This window comes from Ranitomeya imitator, chromosome 5 (genome assembly GCF_032444005.1).
Source record: "Ranitomeya imitator isolate aRanImi1 chromosome 5, aRanImi1.pri, whole genome shotgun sequence".
NCBI lineage: Eukaryota > Metazoa > Chordata > Amphibia > Anura > Dendrobatidae > Ranitomeya > Ranitomeya imitator.
In genome coordinates, this window is record NC_091286.1 from 634,907,083 (window position 1) to 634,928,076 (window position 20,994).

The 20,994-nt window shown below is 48.7% G+C and overlaps 1 protein-coding gene across 1 annotated transcript in view; it reads right to left on the reverse strand.

Annotated features, from left to right (window-relative positions):
- The window catches only part of NBAS (NBAS subunit of NRZ tethering complex), an 854,371-nt gene extending 835,378 nt beyond the window's left edge, over window positions 1–18,993 (reverse strand). The window contains exons 1-3 of the mRNA XM_069728113.1: window positions 18,864–18,993; window positions 16,048–16,102; window positions 14,337–14,373 (exon numbers count right to left, since the gene is read on the reverse strand). Coding sequence (XP_069584214.1) covers window positions 14,337–14,373; window positions 16,048–16,102; window positions 18,864–18,977 — 206 coding nt within the window. The 5' untranslated portion in view covers window positions 18,978–18,993. The remainder of the gene's footprint in view (window positions 1–14,336; window positions 14,374–16,047; window positions 16,103–18,863) is intronic.
- Window positions 18,994–20,994: the final 2,001 nt, after the last annotated feature.

Below are 20,994 nucleotides of genomic sequence, written 5' to 3' on the forward strand. Positions count from 1 at the left end.
CAATCTTGAAGGAGTTCCCATAGATGCTTAGCACTTGTTGGCCCTTTTGCCTTCACTCTGCGGTCCAGCTCACCCCAAACCATCTCGATTGGGTTCAGGTCTGGTGACTGTGGAGGCCAGGTCATCTGGCGTAGCACCCCATCACTCTCCTTCTTGGTCAAATAGCCCTTACACAGCCTGGAGGTGTGTTTGGGGTCATTGTCCTGTTGAAAAATAAATGATTGTCCAACTAAACGAAACCAGATGGAATAGCATGCCGCTGCAAGATGCTGTGGTAGCCATGCTAGTTCAGTATGCCTTCAATTTTGAATAAATCCCCAACAGTGTCACCAGCAAAGCACCCCTACACAATCACACCTCCTCCTCCATGCTTGACGGTGAGAACCAGGCATGTAGAGTCCATCCGATCACCTTTTCTGCGTCGCACAAAGACCCGGTGGTTGGAACCAAAGATCTCAAATTTGGACTCATCAGACCAAAGCACAGATTTCCACTGGTCTAATGTCCATTCCTTGTGTTCTTTAACCCAAACAAGTCTCTTCTGCTTGTTGCCTGTCCTTAGCAGTGGTTTCCTAGCAGCTATTTTACATGAAGGCCTGCTGCACAAAGTCTCCTCTTAACAGTTGTTATAAACCAATACAGACCACAATACACAGCGTGTCAAACTAGTACACCTGTGCCCATACAGGGAATTACTGAAACAGAAATCCCATGTAGTTATAGTAGATAAACCGATACAGAATACTGCACTAGAAAGGATCTTAATCAAAAAACATCTTTATTGAATACATACATAATAATAAAAATATATTGCATAGACCAGATGGGAAATTCAAAGAGGTGACAACTACACCGGGGGCCGCAGGTAAGAGGAAAACAATATTGCCTTAATAATAAATATGCATCCTAATAGCAAACATGGTGTGCTGTATGATGCCAAACATGGCGTAAATACTACTACGCTGACGAAAAAAAACTCATCCAGCGCCACAACCTAGCTAATATCAGGACAAGAGATACAAATAATAATAGCAACATTACCTCAGACCTGCGGCGCCAACACCCCTACGCGCGTTTCGGCGTGCGTGCCTTCTTCCGGATCCACGGACACCGGGAGAAACCGGTAAGTATCAGGGGGGTGATCGGGGACCCTATTTATCTCTCCTCTGATGTGCGATCACATCAGAGGAAAGAGAAATTAAATGGCAAATTGTGTTTGTTTTTTTTTGCGGCCGCCGGTAAACGGTTAATTACCGGCGATTGCAACCCGAGGGTCAGTAAAAACCAACCCGAATCATGTTCTCTGGAGTCTCGGCTACCCCTGGCAGCTGAGACCCCAGAGAAAATCCGACTCTGGGGGGCGCTATACAATTTTTCCACAGCGAAGTTAATTAACGGCGCTGTGGTTTAAGTACCCTTAACTACCGCCGTTAAAAGGCGTATCGGCAGTTGTTGAGGGGTTAAAAGAATAAAAAACAAAAAACAAGTTTAAATCACCCCTTTAAAATTAACAAATACAACATGTGGCAACATTTCAGTTGCTGCACTTCCACCGAATGTGGAAGCATCCTATGTACATCAAAATGGTACCAATGGAACCTACAAAAATACAAGCCCTATTGATGGAAGAAATAAAAAAAACTAAGTTATTTCAGAAGCTTGTGACAGTATTCAAATATTTTTATTATTTTTTTTTTTTTAATAAGGTTCTGAATTTTTTTTTTTATAAAAAAAAAAAAAACACACACACTATACAAGTCTTATCGCTATGATAGTGCTGACACACAATGAAGTTACCAGGTCATTTTATCGCACCACAAACACTGTAAACCAAACACCAACCCCTCCCCCCAATGGCAGAATTGCATCCCCCCCACCCCCCATTTCTCCACACTTATTTACTCCCCAATTGTCGGTACATTATATGTCAAAATGAAATTTGTCAATCGAAACTGCAACTCGTCATGTAAAAAAACAGACCTTATAAAGCAAAGTCAATGGGGGGGCAGGAGGAGAAAAGAAGAAAAAGTAATACTTGGAAAAGGAGGGAAGTATATAAAAAAAAAAAAAAGGAAAGAGTCGAAACGAAAAAAATAATAAGATCCTACAATCACTTTTAGGCTGTATGCACACGTTCAGGATTTTTCACATTTTTTCACGATAAAACCGCGATAAAAACGCTTAAAAAAAGGCATACATTATGCATCCCATCATTTATAATGCATTCCGCAATTTTTGTGCATATGTTGCGTTTTTTCCGCAAAAAAAACGCATCGCAGTAAAAAAACGCAGCATGTTCATTATTTTGCGGATTTCCCACTATATTATTGCATTGTGAACCTCCGGGAAAAAAAAAAAACGCAAAAAAATCCGCAAAAAAAAAAAAGAGCAAAAAACGCAAGAAAAATGCAAAAAAACCGCATGCAGATTTCTTGCAGAAAACGTCCGGTTTTGTTCAGGAAATTTCTGCAAGGAATCCTGACGTGTGCACATAGCCTAAAGGCCTCCTTAGTGAGTTATCCTAAAGAGAGGACTGTAAAAACAAATAATTATGATATAAAAATACAAAGAAAAAATAAGAATATCTAATAATTATGATAAGCGACTGATCCTAGGGAGAGCTGACCATTTGGGAGAGCCTTCATATAGCAGCAGCAATCTGGCCAACAGTAGGGTAATAAGTGCAATGACAGGTCACCATGATATTCGGAAAATGATGCAATTTACAAAAACTTGTGTTTTTTTCCCAGGTAAATGTTATGATCTGAAACCAAAGTAAGGACGCCCCGAAGAGCAGCTGAATAAGAAGCTGATCGCTTTCCCCGCTCTGCCCGGGACGCCTCGTTGATGGCTCCATAAGAGTGGATGACTCCGGCTGACACCTTTACGTGGAGATTGAGAGTTTTGTGTTCGGAGATAATAGGGCAGTAAAGAATTTTACAACAAGGAGATTTTAATATTTCGATGCCGCAATTGTTTTTTTAAACAGCTTTTATATTACACTTAGTGCTTCTCTCGTAAAGGCGCAGACGCGCTTGGTTCTGTATCAATTATTACTGAGACATATTTGGCTGGTGGTAAAAGAGCGAGCGGCATCCAGAGTGGAAACTGCAGAGGGAGTAAATTGAGAACGGGCGCAGTAACGGATACCAGTCCATAAACGTGTCTTCTCCAGCTCATTTCTGGCTTGATCTGTGGCTGTGTTCACATTCACGTTCGTGCACAGCTGCATCATAATAGGCAAATGCAGAAGTAGTAAAACAGCTTGTCCCTTCCTGATTTCCTATTCTTATCATGTTTGTTACACTTAAAACAAAATTAAGACTTTGGAGTGGCCTAGTCAAAGTCCTGACCTTAATCCGATTGAGATGCGGTCTCATGACCTTAAAGAGGCGGTTCATGCTCATAAACCCACCAATGTGGCTGAATTACAACAATTCTGCAAAGATGAGTGGGCAAAATTCCTCCAGAGAGTTGTAAAAGACTGATTGCCAGTTATCGCAAATGCTTGATTGCAGTTGTTGCTAAGGATGGTCCCACCAGTTATTAGGTTAATAGCATTAATACTGTCATAATAGGCTAATATTTTTTAGTATTATTATAACAAGCATAAGTATTGGCATAAGGGCACAGACAGACGCCGTATAACTCATGCCAGGATCGCATCGCAATCCTCGGACTTGCCGGTACCGCTCCTGATACCAGAGTGACAGATTACTATGCAGCTGTTACACTACGGTCAGGAGAGCTGACGGTCAGTCCGAGGATTGCGATGCGATCCTCACACGAGAACTACGTCCATCTGTCTGCCCCCTAACAAGAATAACAATACAGCAACCACGAGCTGCATTCCATCTAATAATTTCACAATAAGCAATTTATTACAAAGTTTAAAGACTTGGGATAAATGTGTGCAGTCACTCAGACTACAGACTGCCAAATCATGATGGTCTGCACCTGCCGTCACCGCAATACCACTGGTGCGATCAGGCAGTCATGCGACCATGTTTGCTACTTGCATGTGTCCACTAGATAAGATTCACTTCTCTCAATAGAAGATAATTGGGAGAAGCCGAAAGAGTCATCACACGACCCCCTGCTCACATCATTGATGCTGGGGCCATTACTACTCTATATGGGGTGACTCGGTTAAATATTAAGTAGGCACTTAAGCATTATTATTTATAGAGGCACAAGTAGGGTAGGTACTGGGTGGCAGACGGTGCTGAGGCAGCTGTCAGTGAGTGCCAGGGTGCGGTTACAGCTGCCACCCTCTATACACAGAGCAGTGATTGAAACTGTGCCGGTGTCGCCCCCACGACTGGAAGAGACAGGCTGCTGGGTGGAATAAAGTTAATTTCCTCACCGCAGAGGGGCTCTCAGTGGGGGCGCCACACGGTGTCAGAACATCTAACTATTACACTTTGTATGGTGGTGGCAGACAGCGGGATATGATACCCCTTCTACAGGAGGAAAGGAATGAATGGAAAACAACTACCAGAAGTTAAAGAGGACTACATTAAAAGATCTGGTGGAAGCCCAAGGGTTGATCGCCAGCAACAAAACAAAAGTAGATTTGATAGCAGCCATCATGGAACAAGACAGTGCAGCGGCCCCCAATGTGAATGTGGAGGAGACTGAATTCCAGAGGGAGGTAAAGAACAGACTGGCGTTCTATGGCTCAAACCCTGCAGTAGAGATCATACGAGAGGTGATGGCTGATATGCGTACTGATCTGAAGGAAAAGATGGACGAGTGGACCAGGATAGAGCTAGCCAAGATGGAGATGGCAGAGCGGTCCAAAGTGGAGCTGGCCAAGATGGAGATGGCAGAGCGGAGAGAGGAGAGTCAGCGAGCAGGGGGAGCTCTGGCCTTCGACCAGGTACCTTCAACAGTAAGCCACAAAAAGATCCAGTATAATGCCTTCCGACAGTTGGGGGAGGCAGAGGAAGACATTGATGGCTTTCTGCAGGACTTTGAGCGGCAGTGTGCGCTTCATCAAGTGAAGCCGGAGGAATGGGTTCAAATTCTGGCCAGCAAGCTGACAGGCCGGGCAGCGGACGCCTATCGCACGGTACCTGATGAGGACTGTATGGACTATGAGCGGATCAAATAAGTGATCTTGGCCTGGTATGCGCCGACACCAGAGGCATACCGCCAAAAGTTCTGCGGACTTATAAAACGCGTAACCGATACCCACGCTAAATGGGCCTGTAAATTACGGTGGTCACTGCTACAGTGGGTACAAGGGAGCCAAGCAACCACTATGGAGGACGTCCTCCAGCTCTTCTTGTTAGAACGATACTTTAATGGATTAACCCCCGAGACACAGGAATGGCTTCGGGACAGGCGGCCAACGACTCTTGAGGAAGCCGCTCGTCTGGCCGATGAACATCATGATACCAGGAGGCCGCAGTTGTCCGGATCAAAGATGGTCACTAGGGGCCCGCCCATGGACCTGGAGTGCCCCAAAACACTGAAGATTGTAGGGGGACCAGCTAGAAACCCGGCCTACCACAGTCCCCCTGAACCGCGATGCCACACCTGCCGTCAGCTGGGCCCACCTGCAAAGACAATATCCCAACCGGACTCCGCATACCCAGTGGCCAAAGGCGGGAACCGCTACCTTCAGCCGGGCTGCTGTACACTGCTACCAAGGCGAAGCTGACCCGGCATTGGGGGCTACGACTAACCAAGGGGTGGAAGAGATGGAGGAAGTGCTGCATGAAGTAGACCCCGTGCAGGCAGCCCGGGCAGATAATCGACAACAGCATCGACAGGTCGTGTGGGTTAATGGGAAACGTATGCAGGGACTAAGATTCCGGGGCAACTTTGACCCTTGTGAAGCCTCATCTCGTCCGGGACCAAGAGAAGACGGACCGGACAGTGGCAGTCCGTGTAGCAGGGGGAGCTATACATCGACTGCCCACTGCCTGGATTCACCTAAACTGTGGAGTGGGGGAAGGCCTTGTTGAGGTCGGCTTGATGGAGGATTTGCCTGCAGACGTCTTGCTGGGAAATGACTTGGGGCCCATGTTGTCTGCATTCTCGGTTGCCCCTCTGGCTGAGACATATCCTGTGACTACCCGGAGACAAGCTAGAGCTGCGGAGGCAGAATCACACTCAGAGGAGGCCCAGGTAAGACATTCCAGCCCTACACGTATTCCCATAGCCAGACACATTTCTTGGGCCACCCCAGATGAATTTAAAGGGACACTGTCACCTGAATTTGGAGGGAACAATCTTCAGCCATGGAGGCGGGGTTTTGGGGTTTTTGATTCACCCTTTCCTTACCCGCTGGCTGCATGCTGGCTGCAATATTGGATTGAAGTTCATTCTCTGTCCTCCGTAGTACATGCCTGCACAAGGCAATCTTGCCTTGCGCAGGCGTGTACTATGGAGGACAGAGAATGAACTTCAATCCAATATTGCAGCCAGCATGCAGCCAGCGGGTAAGGAAAGGGTGAATCAAAAACCCCAAAACCCCGCCTCCATGGCTGAAGATTGTTCCCTCCAAATTCAGGTGACAGTGTCCCTTTAAGAGGGAGTTACTTGAGGATCCTTCATTGGAGGGTTATCGTTGGAAGGCACAGGAGGGGAGAGGGGTACTGGAAGGGGAACAGTTTGTATGGAAGCAGGGACTACTCTACCGGATCACAGAGCAGCACCACACAGGGACAAGCCCCACTATAAAACGACAGCTGGTAGTTCCCAAGAAGTATAGGCAGAAGTTACTGCGAATCTCTCATGACATACCCTTGGCCGGGCACTTCGGCGTCAGTAGCACCAGGCATCGTCTGACACAAAACTTCTTTTGGCCGGGGGTAACCTATGATGTTCGTCAGTACTGCCAGACCTGTGACAGTTGCCAGCGCATTGGCAAGAGGGGGGAATCGATGCAAGGCCAAATTACTCCCCCTCCCCATTGTGGAGGAACCATTTAGCCAAGTAGCGGTCGATCTGATAGGGCTGTTAGCCAAACCCAGTCCGTCAGGGAAAAGGTATATATTGACAGTGGTAGATTATGCCACACGGTATCCAGAGGTGGTTGCGTTACCTAACATACTGGCAGAGACGGTGGCGGCCGCCCTGCTCCTGGTTTTCTCACGGGTTGGATTTCCCCAGGAGATTATCTCGGACCAGGGTATCCTGTTTACAGCAGAGGTGACCAACCAACTGTGGAAGCTGTGCGGCGTAAAGTCCATTAGAAGCGCCCCGTACCACCCGCAAACCAATGGGTTGTGTGAACGCTTTAACGGGACATTAAAACAGCTCATTGGGACTTTTACCAGGACCTACAGGGACTGGGAGAAACTCCTGCCACACCTCCTGTATGCCTATTGGGAGGTGCCCCAAGAATCCACGGGGTTCTCCCCATTTGAGCTGGTATACGGGAGACGGGAAAGGGGACCCCTAGACTTAGTGCTAGAACACTGGGAAGGGGAGGGCCTCATAGAAGGGGTACCTATTGTACCCTGTGCTGGAATTCCGGGACCGCCTACAGGAGCTGACCCAGGCTGTAGGCGAGAACAGGCAGGCGACCGAGAGGCGCCAGCGCGTATGGTACGATCGGAGGGCCAGAAAGCGCACCTTGGAAATAGGACAGAAGGTCCTGGTGTTAGAGCCCACTAGGCAGAACAAGTTCCAAGCTGCATGGCAGGGGCCCTACCAGGTAGTGGGGAAAATAGCCGACAACCTATAATGTCGCCGACTGTGACGCCCCCAGGGTTATCCGCATGTTCCACGTGAATATGCTGAAGCCCTACCGGGAGCGCCCTGAAGAGGTAGTGGCCATCTGTGCACCTGAAGCAGAGCATTTAGCCAGACTTCCCTTGCCGGATGTCTTAGGGGAAAGGACTCAGTCTAAAACATGGGACCAGGAACACTTGGGTTAAGACCTAGGCCCCCGGGAGAGACAGCAGGCGGAGGAGTTGTTGAGGCAGTGACAGAGGATGTTTTCGGGGAGACTAGGGTACACTCGCCTGGCACAACACAAGGTTGAGACCCAGGATCAGACCCCCCTTCCGCGTCCCTGAGTCTGTACGAGAGGGAATGCGACAAGAGATACAAGAGATGTTGCGTAGGGGTCATCGAAGAGTCACATAGTCCCTGGGCATCCCCCGTAGTGTTAGTGCCCAAGAAGGATGGGACTACACGGTTTTGTGTAGACTATCGTAAGCTCAATGAGAAAACAGTGACGGATGCATATCCCATACCGCGTGTGGATGAGTTGTTAGACCGGCTGGCGGGGGCAAAGAATTTGACCACCATCGATCTATGCAAAGGCTACTGACAGATTCCCCTTAGACCTGACGCTATTCCCAAGTCGGCATTTGTCACCCCCTTCGGCTTATTCCAGTTTCGAGATATGCCATTAGGGATGTAGAATGCCCCGGTGACCTTCCAGAGGCTGGCTGACAGGCTTCTGGATGGTCTCCAGGACTATGCTTGTGCCTAACTGGACGACATCGCCATCTACAGTGCGACATGGGAAGAGCATCTAAATCACCTAGAGACAGTATTGGACAGGATCCACCAGGCCGGAATCACCCTGAATCCAAACAAGTGTCACGTGGGCAAAGCAGAGGTTCAGTATTTAGGGCATTGGGTGGGAAGTGGGAAACAGCGACCAGAACCAGTCAAGATTGAGGCCATAGCCAAATGGCCCACCCCACGCACTAAATCCCAGGTCATGGCGTTTCTAGGCACAGCGGGGTATTACAGGAAATTTGTCCCCAATTACAGCAGCGTAGCCAAGCCCCTCACTGATCTGACCCGTAAGAACCAACCCCGCCAGGTAACCTGGACCCCAGAGTGTGAGGAAGCCTTCCGCCAACTAAAGGACGCCCTCACCAATACCCCTGTATCGGCCGCACCCGATCCAACTAAACGTTTCCTTATTCACACAGACGCTTCTATGTTTGGATTGGGGGCAGTACCGAGCCAAGTCGGGCCAGACGGCCAAGAACACCCGATAGTTTACCTGAGTCGGAAACTACTGCCCCGTGAAGTAAGCTATGCGGCCATCGAGAAGGAGTGCCTGGCGGTAGTATGGGCACTCAAAAAGTTACCACCATATTTGTATGGACGACAGGTTTTCCCTCCTAATGGACCATAATCCCCTAGTCTGGCTTAATAGGGTCTCCGGAGACAACATCCGATTGCTGCGGTGGAGTTTAGCCCTACAACCTCTGGACTTCACCATCCACTACAGAACCAGCAAACAAAACGGTAATGCCGATGGATTAAGTCGACAAACGGAACTTGTACCAACCCCATAAACTTCGGTCATCCGTTAAGCATCAGACTGTGTATGCCGATCGCGTCGCTGAAAAGGGGAGCCGTGTTACGGAACCACTCCGCACCCAGAATATGTTGTACAGTTATATGTATGTATAATAGGTTCCATGTGAAATGCATCAGCCCACAGGCTGCGCCACTGGGCAGAGGGGACACGATATTCCCCTTTTGTCCGACCCCCCCCCCCTCACCACCACCTTTGTAATTCCCACGGTAAATATCGGCAGGCTGCGGCTATTGTAATGTATGTCTGGCCTGCCGCTTTTCTATTGGCCTGCCCTCTGTATCTGGGTTATATATTCTGTGTCCTGTGAGTAAAGTGTTGTCAGACTGGAAATACGTGGAGAAGCAGTGATCTTTTATATGCGCCCATGTAACCAAGGAATTCCAGCCAACGTCCTTCATTCAGACTCCAGCCAAAGCAGAGTGGACCTCCGGGAACACTGGGTGGTACTGAAAGAGGTACCCCAGATTGGTAGACCCGGGTACAACTGTAGATCAGCCCTGAAAGTCAGTGGCCCTATCTTTTATCGACCAAAACTATTGACAGGTTTCGCTTTAATGTGAACTTCTCAACTTTTGGAGGCACCTGTCCAACTGTTCAATATCTTTTGGCACAACTTGCTGTTCTCCAACAAGGAGCTTAATGGCAGAATTCACAACAGGCGTTTGATCCATGAATCGGCTAATACATTTCAGGGTTCAATTAGAATTAGTACTGAACGGTCCTCCTCATCATGCTCTTCACATTATGACATCATGAAACCAAGACGACAACTAACAACTGATCATTAGGCCCTCGCCATTGTGAGGCTTCAAGCGCGGCATTCTCAGACGGAAGCGGTCGCTGAGCTCAGAGGGTCACAGACATCAGCATATTATAGTGGAGATACAGAGAGACTGGAAAAGTCACAAAGACAGAGAAGTGGACAACCTATGGCCACTGATGACGCTTCATTGTGAACAATGCCCTTCAGAGCTGGATGATGAATGCCACTCTGTGTGGAGTTATCTCCAGGCACATTTAGGGGAGGTGAGAGGCGCCCAAGTGTCAGGTCAGAGCATTCAAACCCGTTTACATCAGTGTGGTCTGCGCTCTTGACACCCTGCAAGGAACCGGATCACACCACCAGGTACAGGCGTCATCTGGCATTTATGCTGGATGCAGGACCAGTGGGCCTCAGTGCTGTTCATTGATGAAGGGCGAGTAGAAATGACGGCCACCAATGATGTTGGAGAGGTCAAGGAGATCGCTATGCATCAGCCACTGTCGTCACCAGACGAGCCTGTGGTGGTGTTACAGTGTGGGCAGGCGGTCTAGTCAGTAAAGCACTGACCTACACATTGTGACAAATGCCTACTACTTTAATAACATCATTAATCCAGTCATTGTGCCTCTGCACGAACAACATAGGTCTAATTTCATCTTCATAGATGACAAAGCTCCAGCTCATCGAGGTCTCATCATTAGGGAGCAGCTTCGGAGACTGGGGGACCTCACATGGAGCGGCTACACTTTCTCCAGACCTGAATCCCATAGAAAACCTATGGGATCAGCTGAGTCATCATGTAGAGGCTCGTAACGCTGAACCCCATAACCTCAGAGACCTGGGGGCCGCCCTGCCTCAGCAGACAGTAACTCCACTTGTGAACAGCAGGAGACATTGTTAAGCTGTGATCAATGCTCAAGACTACAGGACAAGTTATTGAGACACTGACATATCTGGAGGGTATATCCACCAATGTTCTTGGCTTTCGTTTCAATATATCGTTAGAGATGAGAAGATCACCATTACATGTGCCTACTTAATGCCATACTTTCATGTGTAAAATAAATTATATATACATACACACAGTGGTTACAGAAAGTATTCATACCCTTTACATTTTTCACTCTTTGTTTCATTGCAGCAATTTGGTAAATTTAAAAAAAGTTCATTTTTTCTTATTTATGTACACTCTGCACTCCATTTTGACTGGAAAAAAACAAATGTAGAAATTTTTGCAGGTCTGCAGTAATAGTTGACTTTGTGGAACTTTCTCCCATCTCCCTACTGAATCTCTGGAGCTCAGCCACAGTGATCTTGGGGTTCTTCTTTAGCTCTCACCAAGGCTCTTCTCCCACGATTGCTCAGTTTGGCTGGACGACCAGGTCTAGGAAGACTTCTGATGGTCCCAAATTCTTCCATTTAAGGATTATGGAGGCCACTGTTCTCTTAGGAACCTTGAATACCGCAGAAATTATTTTGTAACCTTTGCCAGATCTGTGCCTTGCCACAATTCTGTCGCTGAGCTCCTTTGACGCAGGTAAAATCTGCACCTGAGGTCACCTGCATTTTTTATGCGTTTTTCATGCGGATTTGTGTGTGTTATTGTAAGCTAAATAAAGATATACATAAAAAAATTGTGATGTCACTTCTTGTCCAACCTCTTCATTTACATACTCCATTGAAGAATAATGTTTAGACACACAAAGATAGATCTACAGATAGATAATAGATATAGCTATAGATAGAAATGAAAGATAATAGATAGATATAGATAGCTAAATAATAGATAGATAATACCAAGCCCGCTGTTTAGTAACAAACATAATAAAATGTTAATAAAGAGTTAGGCCAGGATCACACGTGAGAAACTCGGATGAATCTCGCATCTTAATACCCGACACTGCCGCCGGCACTTGGGAGTGGAGCGTGGTGTTACATGTATTTCTATGCAGCCGCACACTCTGCTCCCGAGTGTCGGCGGCAGTGTCGGGTAATAAGCTGCGAGACTCGTGTGAGTTTCTCGCAAGTATGACCCCGGCCTTAAACGCAATAGGTTTAATTTAAAAAAAAAAAAAATAAAAAAATGGCATGGGCTCCCGCATGATTTTCTGCGCCAGAGAGGGAAAGCCAGCGACTGCGGGACTGATGTTTGTAGCCTGGGAAGGGGTTAATACCCATGGATCTTCCCAGGCTATAACTATCAGCCCGCAGCTGTACATTTAGCCTCTGCTGGCTATAAAAATAGGGGATACCCCCCCAACAAAAATGACGTGTGGTTCACTTATTTATAGCTAGAAAGGCTGCACAGACAGCAGCGGACTGATATTCATAGCCTAGAGAGGGGCCATGGATATTGGCACCACCCCGCTAAAAAAATACCAGACCCCAGCCGCCCCAGAAATGGAGCATCTGTAAGATGCGCTAATTCCGGCACTTAGCCTCTCTCTTCCCACTGCCCTGTAGCAGTGGCATATGGGGTAATAAGGGGTTAATGTCACCTTTGTGAGGTGACATTAAGCCGGCCTAGTAATGGAGAGGCGTCAATAAGATACCTACCATTACTAAACCTATAGCAGTGAAAGGGTTAATAAAACACACACATGCAGAATAAAGTATTTTAATGAAAAAACACTACACAGTTTTGATCTCTTTATTGTACGCTCATTCCTGCGACGCCCTCGTTCTCCTGTAAAAAAAATAAAAAATAATAAAAGTATACTTCCCTAAGTCTGACGCAGTCCTTAATAACGAGTGTCCCACGACGAATCCAGCTCTGCTACATCTGGATGCCTGACATCCACACATAGCAGAGCTGTAGATGACCACCTACACCAGGGGTGTCAAACTGCATTCCTCAAGGGCTGCAAACAGGTCATGTTTTCAGGATTTCCTTGTACTGCACAGGTGATAATTTAATCACCTACACACATCATGATTACAGCACCTTGTGCAATGCTAAGGAAATCTTGAAAACACGCATGGTTTGCGGCCCTCGAAGAATGCAGTTTGACACCCCTGACCTACACTGCAGTGTTCTCACAATCAGCTGACCGTGACAACTAGCCTAGTAACCTGAAATAACCCCCGGTCACGTGCACGGCAGTTCTCGCAGTACGCCAAGTTATGGCGAGAAGTGCAGAGGACGCGGACTTTCCTGACCGTGGAAACACACACTTATATAGACAGGTGTGCGCCTTTCCAAAACAAGTCCTATCAGTTTAATTAAACACAGCTGGACTCCAATGAAGGAGTAGAACCATCTCAAGGAGGATCACAAAGAAATGGACAGCATGTGACTTAAATATGAGTGTCTGAGCAAAGGGTCCGAATACTTATGACCATGAGATATTTCAGTTTCTTTATTATTAAATTTGCAAAAATTTTTACATTTCTGTTTTTTTTTTTTTACAGTCAAGATGGGGTGCAGAGTGTACATTAATGAGAAAAAAAATGAACTTTTTTGAATTTACCAAATGGCTGCAACGAAACAAAGTATGAAAAATGTAAAGAGGTCTGAACACTTTTCGTACCCACTGTATATACACACGCCTAGATACACATATAAACACATAGTGGGAAAATAAAGTATTTGTCACGCTGCCGATTTTGCAAGTTTTCCCACCCACAAAGAATGGAGAGATCTGTAATTTTTATCGTAGGTACACTTCACCTGTAAAAGGCAGAATCTTAGAAAAAAAAAAAAAACAAGAAAAATAACTGATTTTTACAGAATTAATGCATTTTATACAGATCGCCCTCAAATCTCCCGACCCCAGCTCATGTAGACACATATGAGGATGTCAAATTCCGCTATGAGGACGAGCTAACCAAGGCAGCCATAGCCACAATTTGGGGGACATTACTTGCCCGAGTGCCTAAACTAGAATTATTTTTTTTGCGCCTTTATTGGGTCAGTGGCTTTTGTAGTAAACATCAGGATTCAAGGGGTGATGGCCTGACAGAGGAAGCCCTCTCCCTCTGTCAGACCCCTGGACGTCACATTCAGTAGTAATGAGGGCACCTAATGAGGTAAACAGTCAGAGACCAACGTTTAATGGTTTCCAATCAATGCCTGATGGCAGAGTTTTCTAGCGACATCGTAGCAATCATTCTTCTTCTGAAGCACCACCATAAAAAAGCAGCGTAGCAGAAATATCCCATTACTGGCCGACATAAAATCACTCTACGAAAAAAACGTGTCAAATACTTTATTAACCCATTAAACATTATAAACTAGTAACCGTGACTCCTCCATGCCGTACCTACCTGTACCAGAGGAGCTGCTGGAAGTAAAACGCTGGAGCTGCAAGAAAGAAGGAGGTTTTATTACATCATTCCAAAACAAAAACAACAGTCACATGTGGCCTGTGAAGGAGGACAGGAAGGCGACCAGAAGGGTAGAGCAAACCTACGTTATGTAGTCGACCAAAAGGGTTAAAAGGTGGTTAGCCACTTTCTAAACTTTTGCCAGTTTTTTTTTTTTCTTTTTTAACGGGTCCGCAGCGGTTTCCCATACGTTTACAGTACAATGTAAACCTATAGGAAACGAAATCCGCAGTGCACATGCTGCGGAAAAACCGCGCGGAAACGCAGCGGTTTACAATCCGCAGCATGTCAATTCTTTGTGCGGATTCCGTTGCGGGTTTACACCTACTCCAATAGAAATCTGCAGGTGTAAACCCACAGCGGAATCCGCAATAGAAACCGCGATAAATCTGCAGTAAAAACCGCAGTCCTCAACCATACGTGTGCACATACCCTTATAGTGTGTGGTATAAGCAGCACAGCAGCGTGATCGCTCAGGTCAGCGCTATACGTGATGGCCATCGTGTAAAGTAATAATGTGCTTTGTCTCCGCAGCTCCCGAGACCCCTCATATTCTCATTGTGTCCTGTGTGTGGTGAGCAGACATTTTTATTGGGGCATACAGTGACTTGATGGTATTTTGTTGGGGGTGGGGGGTTATATATATATATTTACAAAAGTACTAACATGGAAGTTTTCAGCAGACCCCCAGCTCAGGGGGAGCCAATGGGTGCTCGACAGGGTGCAATCACACACTTTAAATGCCGCTGTGAAAATTTGTAAGCTGCACTTAAGGGGTCAAACAGCAACAAACGGCACTAGCTCTGGTCGGGGCAGGATGCCGACTGTATAACACAGCCGGCATCTTCTGGCTATTGGGGAACATAGAAAGACAACTTACATGTGATGTACATGAATGGTACACACAAATAAGGGGTTAAAGATACTGTGTCAGCAGGTCTGTGCTATGGAAACAGAGCAGCATGATGTAGGGGCAGAGACCCTAACTCCAGTGCTGTGTGACTTACTGGACTGCTTGGTACAAATTTGATAAAATCCCCGTTTCCTGTGCTGTAGATGCAGCAGCGCTCAAATGCTGAGCTGTGTATAAGCCCACCCACACCCCACTGAGTACACGGTCAGCAATCTGCCCATCAGTGGTGGGGCAGGTTACACACATTCAGCTGGACTGCCCGGCACGTGACACCTAGTCCCGCAGTGATCATCTCCTACTGATAAAACACTGATTATATTCAAACCTCAGAAAACTTCTAAGCAAGTGACATTGCTGGAATCAGGCTTTCTGCCCCTACTTTATGCTGTGGAGCAAAACACATGTTGACAAATTCCCTTTAAGACTTTGTTTTTCCAGTGTTTCTTTTTTAACACTATGTATCACACAACATTGAAAGAAATGTTCTCATAGAGCATACATTAGACAGAAGTCTACATTGCCAGAGGTGAGTGTATAACTTAAAGGGGTTATCCAGAGGGATCCAGAGCCCCTCACGTTATGATCCCACCCTCCTGCCTGGATTCCCCATCCTCCTTCTCTGGCACCTTCCCTTTAAGAAGAAATAGCAAAAAAAAAAAAAATTCAGTCCTTATGTAGGGGCAATATATGGAAGCCGCGGCAGAACAGCAGGGGTTAGATAAAGGAGCGACCGGGTACCTGTAATAGCCTTGGTGAGGACAAGCGACGCTCCGTGCTCACGGCCACCTCGAGGCTGAAAATATAAAACAGGACAATTACACGGCGGGAACCCGCAGCGGCTCACAAACCATCCCGGTCACTCCGGAGGCACAACGCTCGGCGCACCAGCCCTGGTTATGGGCTGCAGTGTACAGCTTGGTGGTGCTATACACTGCGCAGAGGATTTAAGGCCTAGATCTGCAGCTCTCAGGTTCACAGTTCATAGTGTGCAGGATTATTTATAGAGATACAGATCTGTGCTGTACGAGTCTCCAGAATATACGTCCCCTTTCCTGCCTCACAAGTATCAAAACATTCAGATTTTGCTTCTCTTTTTAATAAGACCATTTTCAATCGATCATCTGATCACTAGGAGTCCAAAAGGAAAGCCTCTGGCAGCTGTGCTCTCCCTGGCAGCGGCCCCCTCTCCCTGGCAGCGGCCCCCTCTCCCTGGCAGCGACCCCCTCTCCCTGGCAGCGGCCACTACAGGGCATATGTGGTATTGCTTGAAAGAGCTGTCAAAAGAAAGTAAACACTGTAGTGAAATATGCAGAGGTTTATATGTGTGACCAGCAGTAATTTAACATCTGTCCTGGAGGCTGCAGGTCTCACAGGGATCACAGGATATATTATCCTGAGAAAGCAGTCTACTGTCTCCAATCTCACCAGGGGGCTCTTGCTGGAAACCAGGAAGAAAGGGAAACACTTCACACCTTCGGCTCTTTGAAGAGAGATGTCAATTACAGCCTGACACTATCTATCTGTGAGAACCTTTAGGCAAAGAGTGTTCAGAGGAAAATAATATATATTCATTGGGGGAGCGGCTAAGGCCCAATCAAAAACAAGCAATTATAATCTGACCTCCAGAGTAACTCTATAAATTAGGCTTGTACACATGTGGGGGCAGCCTGGGAAGCTGATGTGTTCCCTTCCATATTTTGCCCTCCCTCAGGGACAGGGAACCAGACTGCAAAGTTCGATATTTCTGCACTTTCTCCTGTTTATTTTTATAACCCTTGCCTCCTCCTGTCGTCTCAAACTCAAAAATATTTCCCGGATCCGTGCTTTCCTTGACCGCAACACTGCAAAAACGCTAGTGCATGCCCTTATCATCTCCCGCCTCGACTACTGCAACCTCCTACTCTCTGGACTCCCCTCTAGCACTCTGGCACCACTCCAATCCATCCTACACTCTGCTGCCCGACTAATCCACCTGTCCCCCCGCTATTCCCCAGCCTCTCCCCTGTGTCAAGCCCTTCACTGGCTTCCTATCGCCCAGAGACTCCAGTTCAAAACCCTCACACTGACATACAAAGCCATCCACAACCTGTCTCCTCCATACATCTGTGACATGGTCTCCCGGTACCTACCTACACGCGACCTCCGATCCTCCCAAGACCTCCTTCTCTACTCCCCTCTCATCTCTTCTTCCCATAACCGCATCCAAGACTTCTCCCGTGCTTCCCCCATACTCTGGAACTCTCTACCCCAACACATCAGACTTGCGCCTACCATAGAAACCTTCAAAAAGAACCTGAAGACTCATCTCTTCCGACAAGCCTACAGCCTGCAGTGATCCTCAACCTACTGAACAGCCCTACAGCCAGCTCTTCCCTCTCCTAGTGTATCCTCACCCACCCCCTGCAGACTGTGAGCCCTCGCGGGCAGGGTCCTCCCTCCTTATGTACTCGTGTGCCTTGTTATCTGCTCATGTTTAATGTATTTGTCTATATTTGCCCCGTATTCACATGTAAAGCGCCATGGAATAAATGGCGCTATAAAAATGTATAATAATAATAATAATAATAATAATAATAACCGGTTTGCATATTTGTATGTCTTTTTATTACCATATTTTTATACCTTTTTTTTATTATAAGCACTGAACATTTTTGTATTAAAGCATAAAAATTTAACAAGTTCAACCTTGTATGTTCTAAAGAATCCATAGCCTTAAACTGTATGATCTGTATGATTGGCAGACAGTAGTAGTAATATTTCCGGGACTCATCGCCCGTGTGTTCGGTGAGTGGTGGCAGCGTGTATGAGCGTGTGTGGCCTGGGAGACGGGGTTGCGCCTGTAAGGGTTAATCTAAGTCACGTACTGAGAAGTGGGTACATGACAAACTGGTAGCAGCACGGTGGGATCCATGACAAACACTGACAGACGGAGGGGGGGGGGAAGCCAACAAGTGGCGGGACGAGGGGCAGAATGACAGGGCAGCTTGGGATAGGTGAGGGGTAGTAGGTACCATGTCGGGCGGAGGGTCGTGGTGCGCTGACAGGCGGAGGATCGTCGTGCTGACAGGCGGAGGGTCGCGCTGACAGGCGGAGGGTCGCGCTGACAGGCGGAGGGTCGCGCTGACAGGCGGAGGGTCGCGCTGACAGGCGGAGGGTCGTGCTGACAGGCGGAGGGTCGGCGTGCTGACAGGCGGAGGGTCGTGCTGACAGGCGGAGGGTCGTGCTGACAGGCGGAGGGTCGCGCTGACAGGCGGAGGGTCGGCGTGCTGACAGGCGGAGGGTCGTGCTGACAGGCGGAGGGTCGGTGTGCTGACAGGTGGAGGAGCGAGATGTCCGGGCCCCCACATCCAGTGTACACCTCAGTGCTTTCCTTTGGCACAGGAAGACTTATCTAGTTGTGGAACTACAACTCCCAGCCTGCGGTGATTCCCCTGAGAGCAGGTGCATGGAGCCTCCATGGCAGCTCAGTGCTACGTGTCCTGCCCGTGTACCGGAGTGTCGTCCTCCCGGCAGCAGCTGCTGACAGACACCTCCCTCCGGAACCGGCCGCTCACCTGCACATCGGGCTCCGGGGGCCACTCGGTGTTGATCAGCAGGTCGTACAGAATGTTCTCCTCGCTGCTCCCGCCGGCTGCTACTGCTGCCGCCGTGTCCATAGGCGCCGCCATCTTTACTACTGGAAGGTGGCCTGGACTCACTGACAGCCAGGAGCTGGGCGTGTCCACATGATGATGACGTCCCAGGAAATGACGGAACCAATGGCTAAAAAAACGGTTTTTGCACATGAAACTGACAAGAGCGGTGTGAGGGGGCGGGGCAACTAAGCGGGGGCGGGGAATTAGGCGAGAGGGGCAATACCAATTAGGCTGGGGCGATGTGCTGCATAAGGGAGAAGATTAGGCGGAGCGATGTGCTGCAGAGGGGAAGATTTGGCAGGGGAGCGATGTGCTGCTGGAGGGGAGGATTAGGCAGAGCAGCGATGTGCTGCAGAGGGGAAAATTTGGCAGGGGAGCGATGTGCTGCAGGAGGGGAGGATTAGGCTGGGGCGATGTGCTGCAGATGGGGAGGATTAGGCACGGAGCGATGTGCTGCAGGATGGGGAGGATTAGACAGAGGAGTAATGTGCTGCAGAAGGGGAGGATTAGGCAGGGAGTGATGTGCTGCAGGAGGGGAAGATTAGGCAGGGAGCGATGTGCTGCAGGATGGGGAGGATTAGGCAGAGGAGTAATGTGCTGCAGGAGGGGAGGATTAGGCAGGGAGCGATGTGCTGCAGGATGGGGAGGACTAGGCTGGGGCGATGTGCTGCAGGATGGGGAAGATTAGGCAGGGAGCGATGTGCTGCAGGATGGGGAGGATTAGGCAGGGAGCGATGTGCTGCAGGATGGGGAAGATTAGGCAGGGAGCGATGTGCTGCAGGATGGGGAGGATTAGGCAGGGAGCGATGTGCTGCAGGATGGGGAGGATTAGGCAGAGGAGCGATGTGCTGCAGGATGGGGAGGACTAGGCTGGGGCGATGTGCTGCAGGATGGGGAGGATTAGGCAGGGAGCGATGTGCTGCAGGATGGGGAGGATTAGGCAGGGAGCGATGTGCTGCAGGATGGGGAAGATTAGGCAGGGAGCGATGTGCTGCAGGATGGGGAGGATTAGGCAGGGAGCGATGTGCTGCAGGATGGGGAGGATTAGGCAGAGGAGCGATGTACTGCAGGATGGGGAGGATTAGGCAGGGAGCGATGTGCTGCAGGAGGGAGAGGATTAGGCTGGGGCGATGTGCTGCAGGAGGGGAGGATTAGGCAGGGAGCGATGTGCTGCAAGATGGGGAGAATTAGGCAGGGAGCGATGTGCTGCAGGATGGGGAGGACTAGGCAGAGGAGTAATGTGCTGCAGGATGGGGAAGATTAGGCAGGGAGTGATGTGCTGCAGGATGGGGAGGACTAGGCTGGGGCGATGTGCTGCAGGATGGGGAGGACTAGGCAGAGGAGTAATGTGCTGCAGGATGGGGAAGATTAGGCAGGGAGCGATGTGCTGCAGGATGGGGAGGATTAGGCAGAGGAGTAATGTGCTGCAGGATGGGGAAGATTAGGCAGGGAGCGATGTGCTGCAGGATGGGGAGGATTAGGCAGAGGAGTAATGTGCTGCAGGATGGGGAAGATTAGGCAGGGAGCGATGTGCTGCAAGAGGGGAAGATTAGACAGGGAGCGATGTGCTGCAGTGGGGGGGATTAGGCTGGGGCGATGTGCTGCAGGATGAGGAGGATTAGGCAGGGAGCGATGTGCTGCAAGAGGGGAAGATTAGGCAGGGAGCGATGTGCTGCAGTGGGGGGGATTAGGCAGGGAGCGATGTGCTGCAGGATGGGGAGGACTAGGCTGGGGCGATGTGCTGCAGGAGAGGAGGATTAGGCAGAGGAGCGATGTACTGCAGGATGGGGAGGATTAGGCAGGGAGTGATGTGCTGCAGGAGGGGAGGATTAGGCAGAGAGCGATGTGCTGCAGGATGGGGAGGATTAGGCAGAGGAGCGATGTGCTGCATGAGGGGAGGATTAGGCACGGAGCGATGTGCTGCAGGATGGGGAGGATTAGGCAGAGGAGCGATGTGCTGCATGAGGGGAGGATTAGGCACGGAGCGATGTGCTGCAGGATGGGGAGGATTAGGCAGGGAGCGATGTGCTGCAGGAGGGGAGGATTAGGC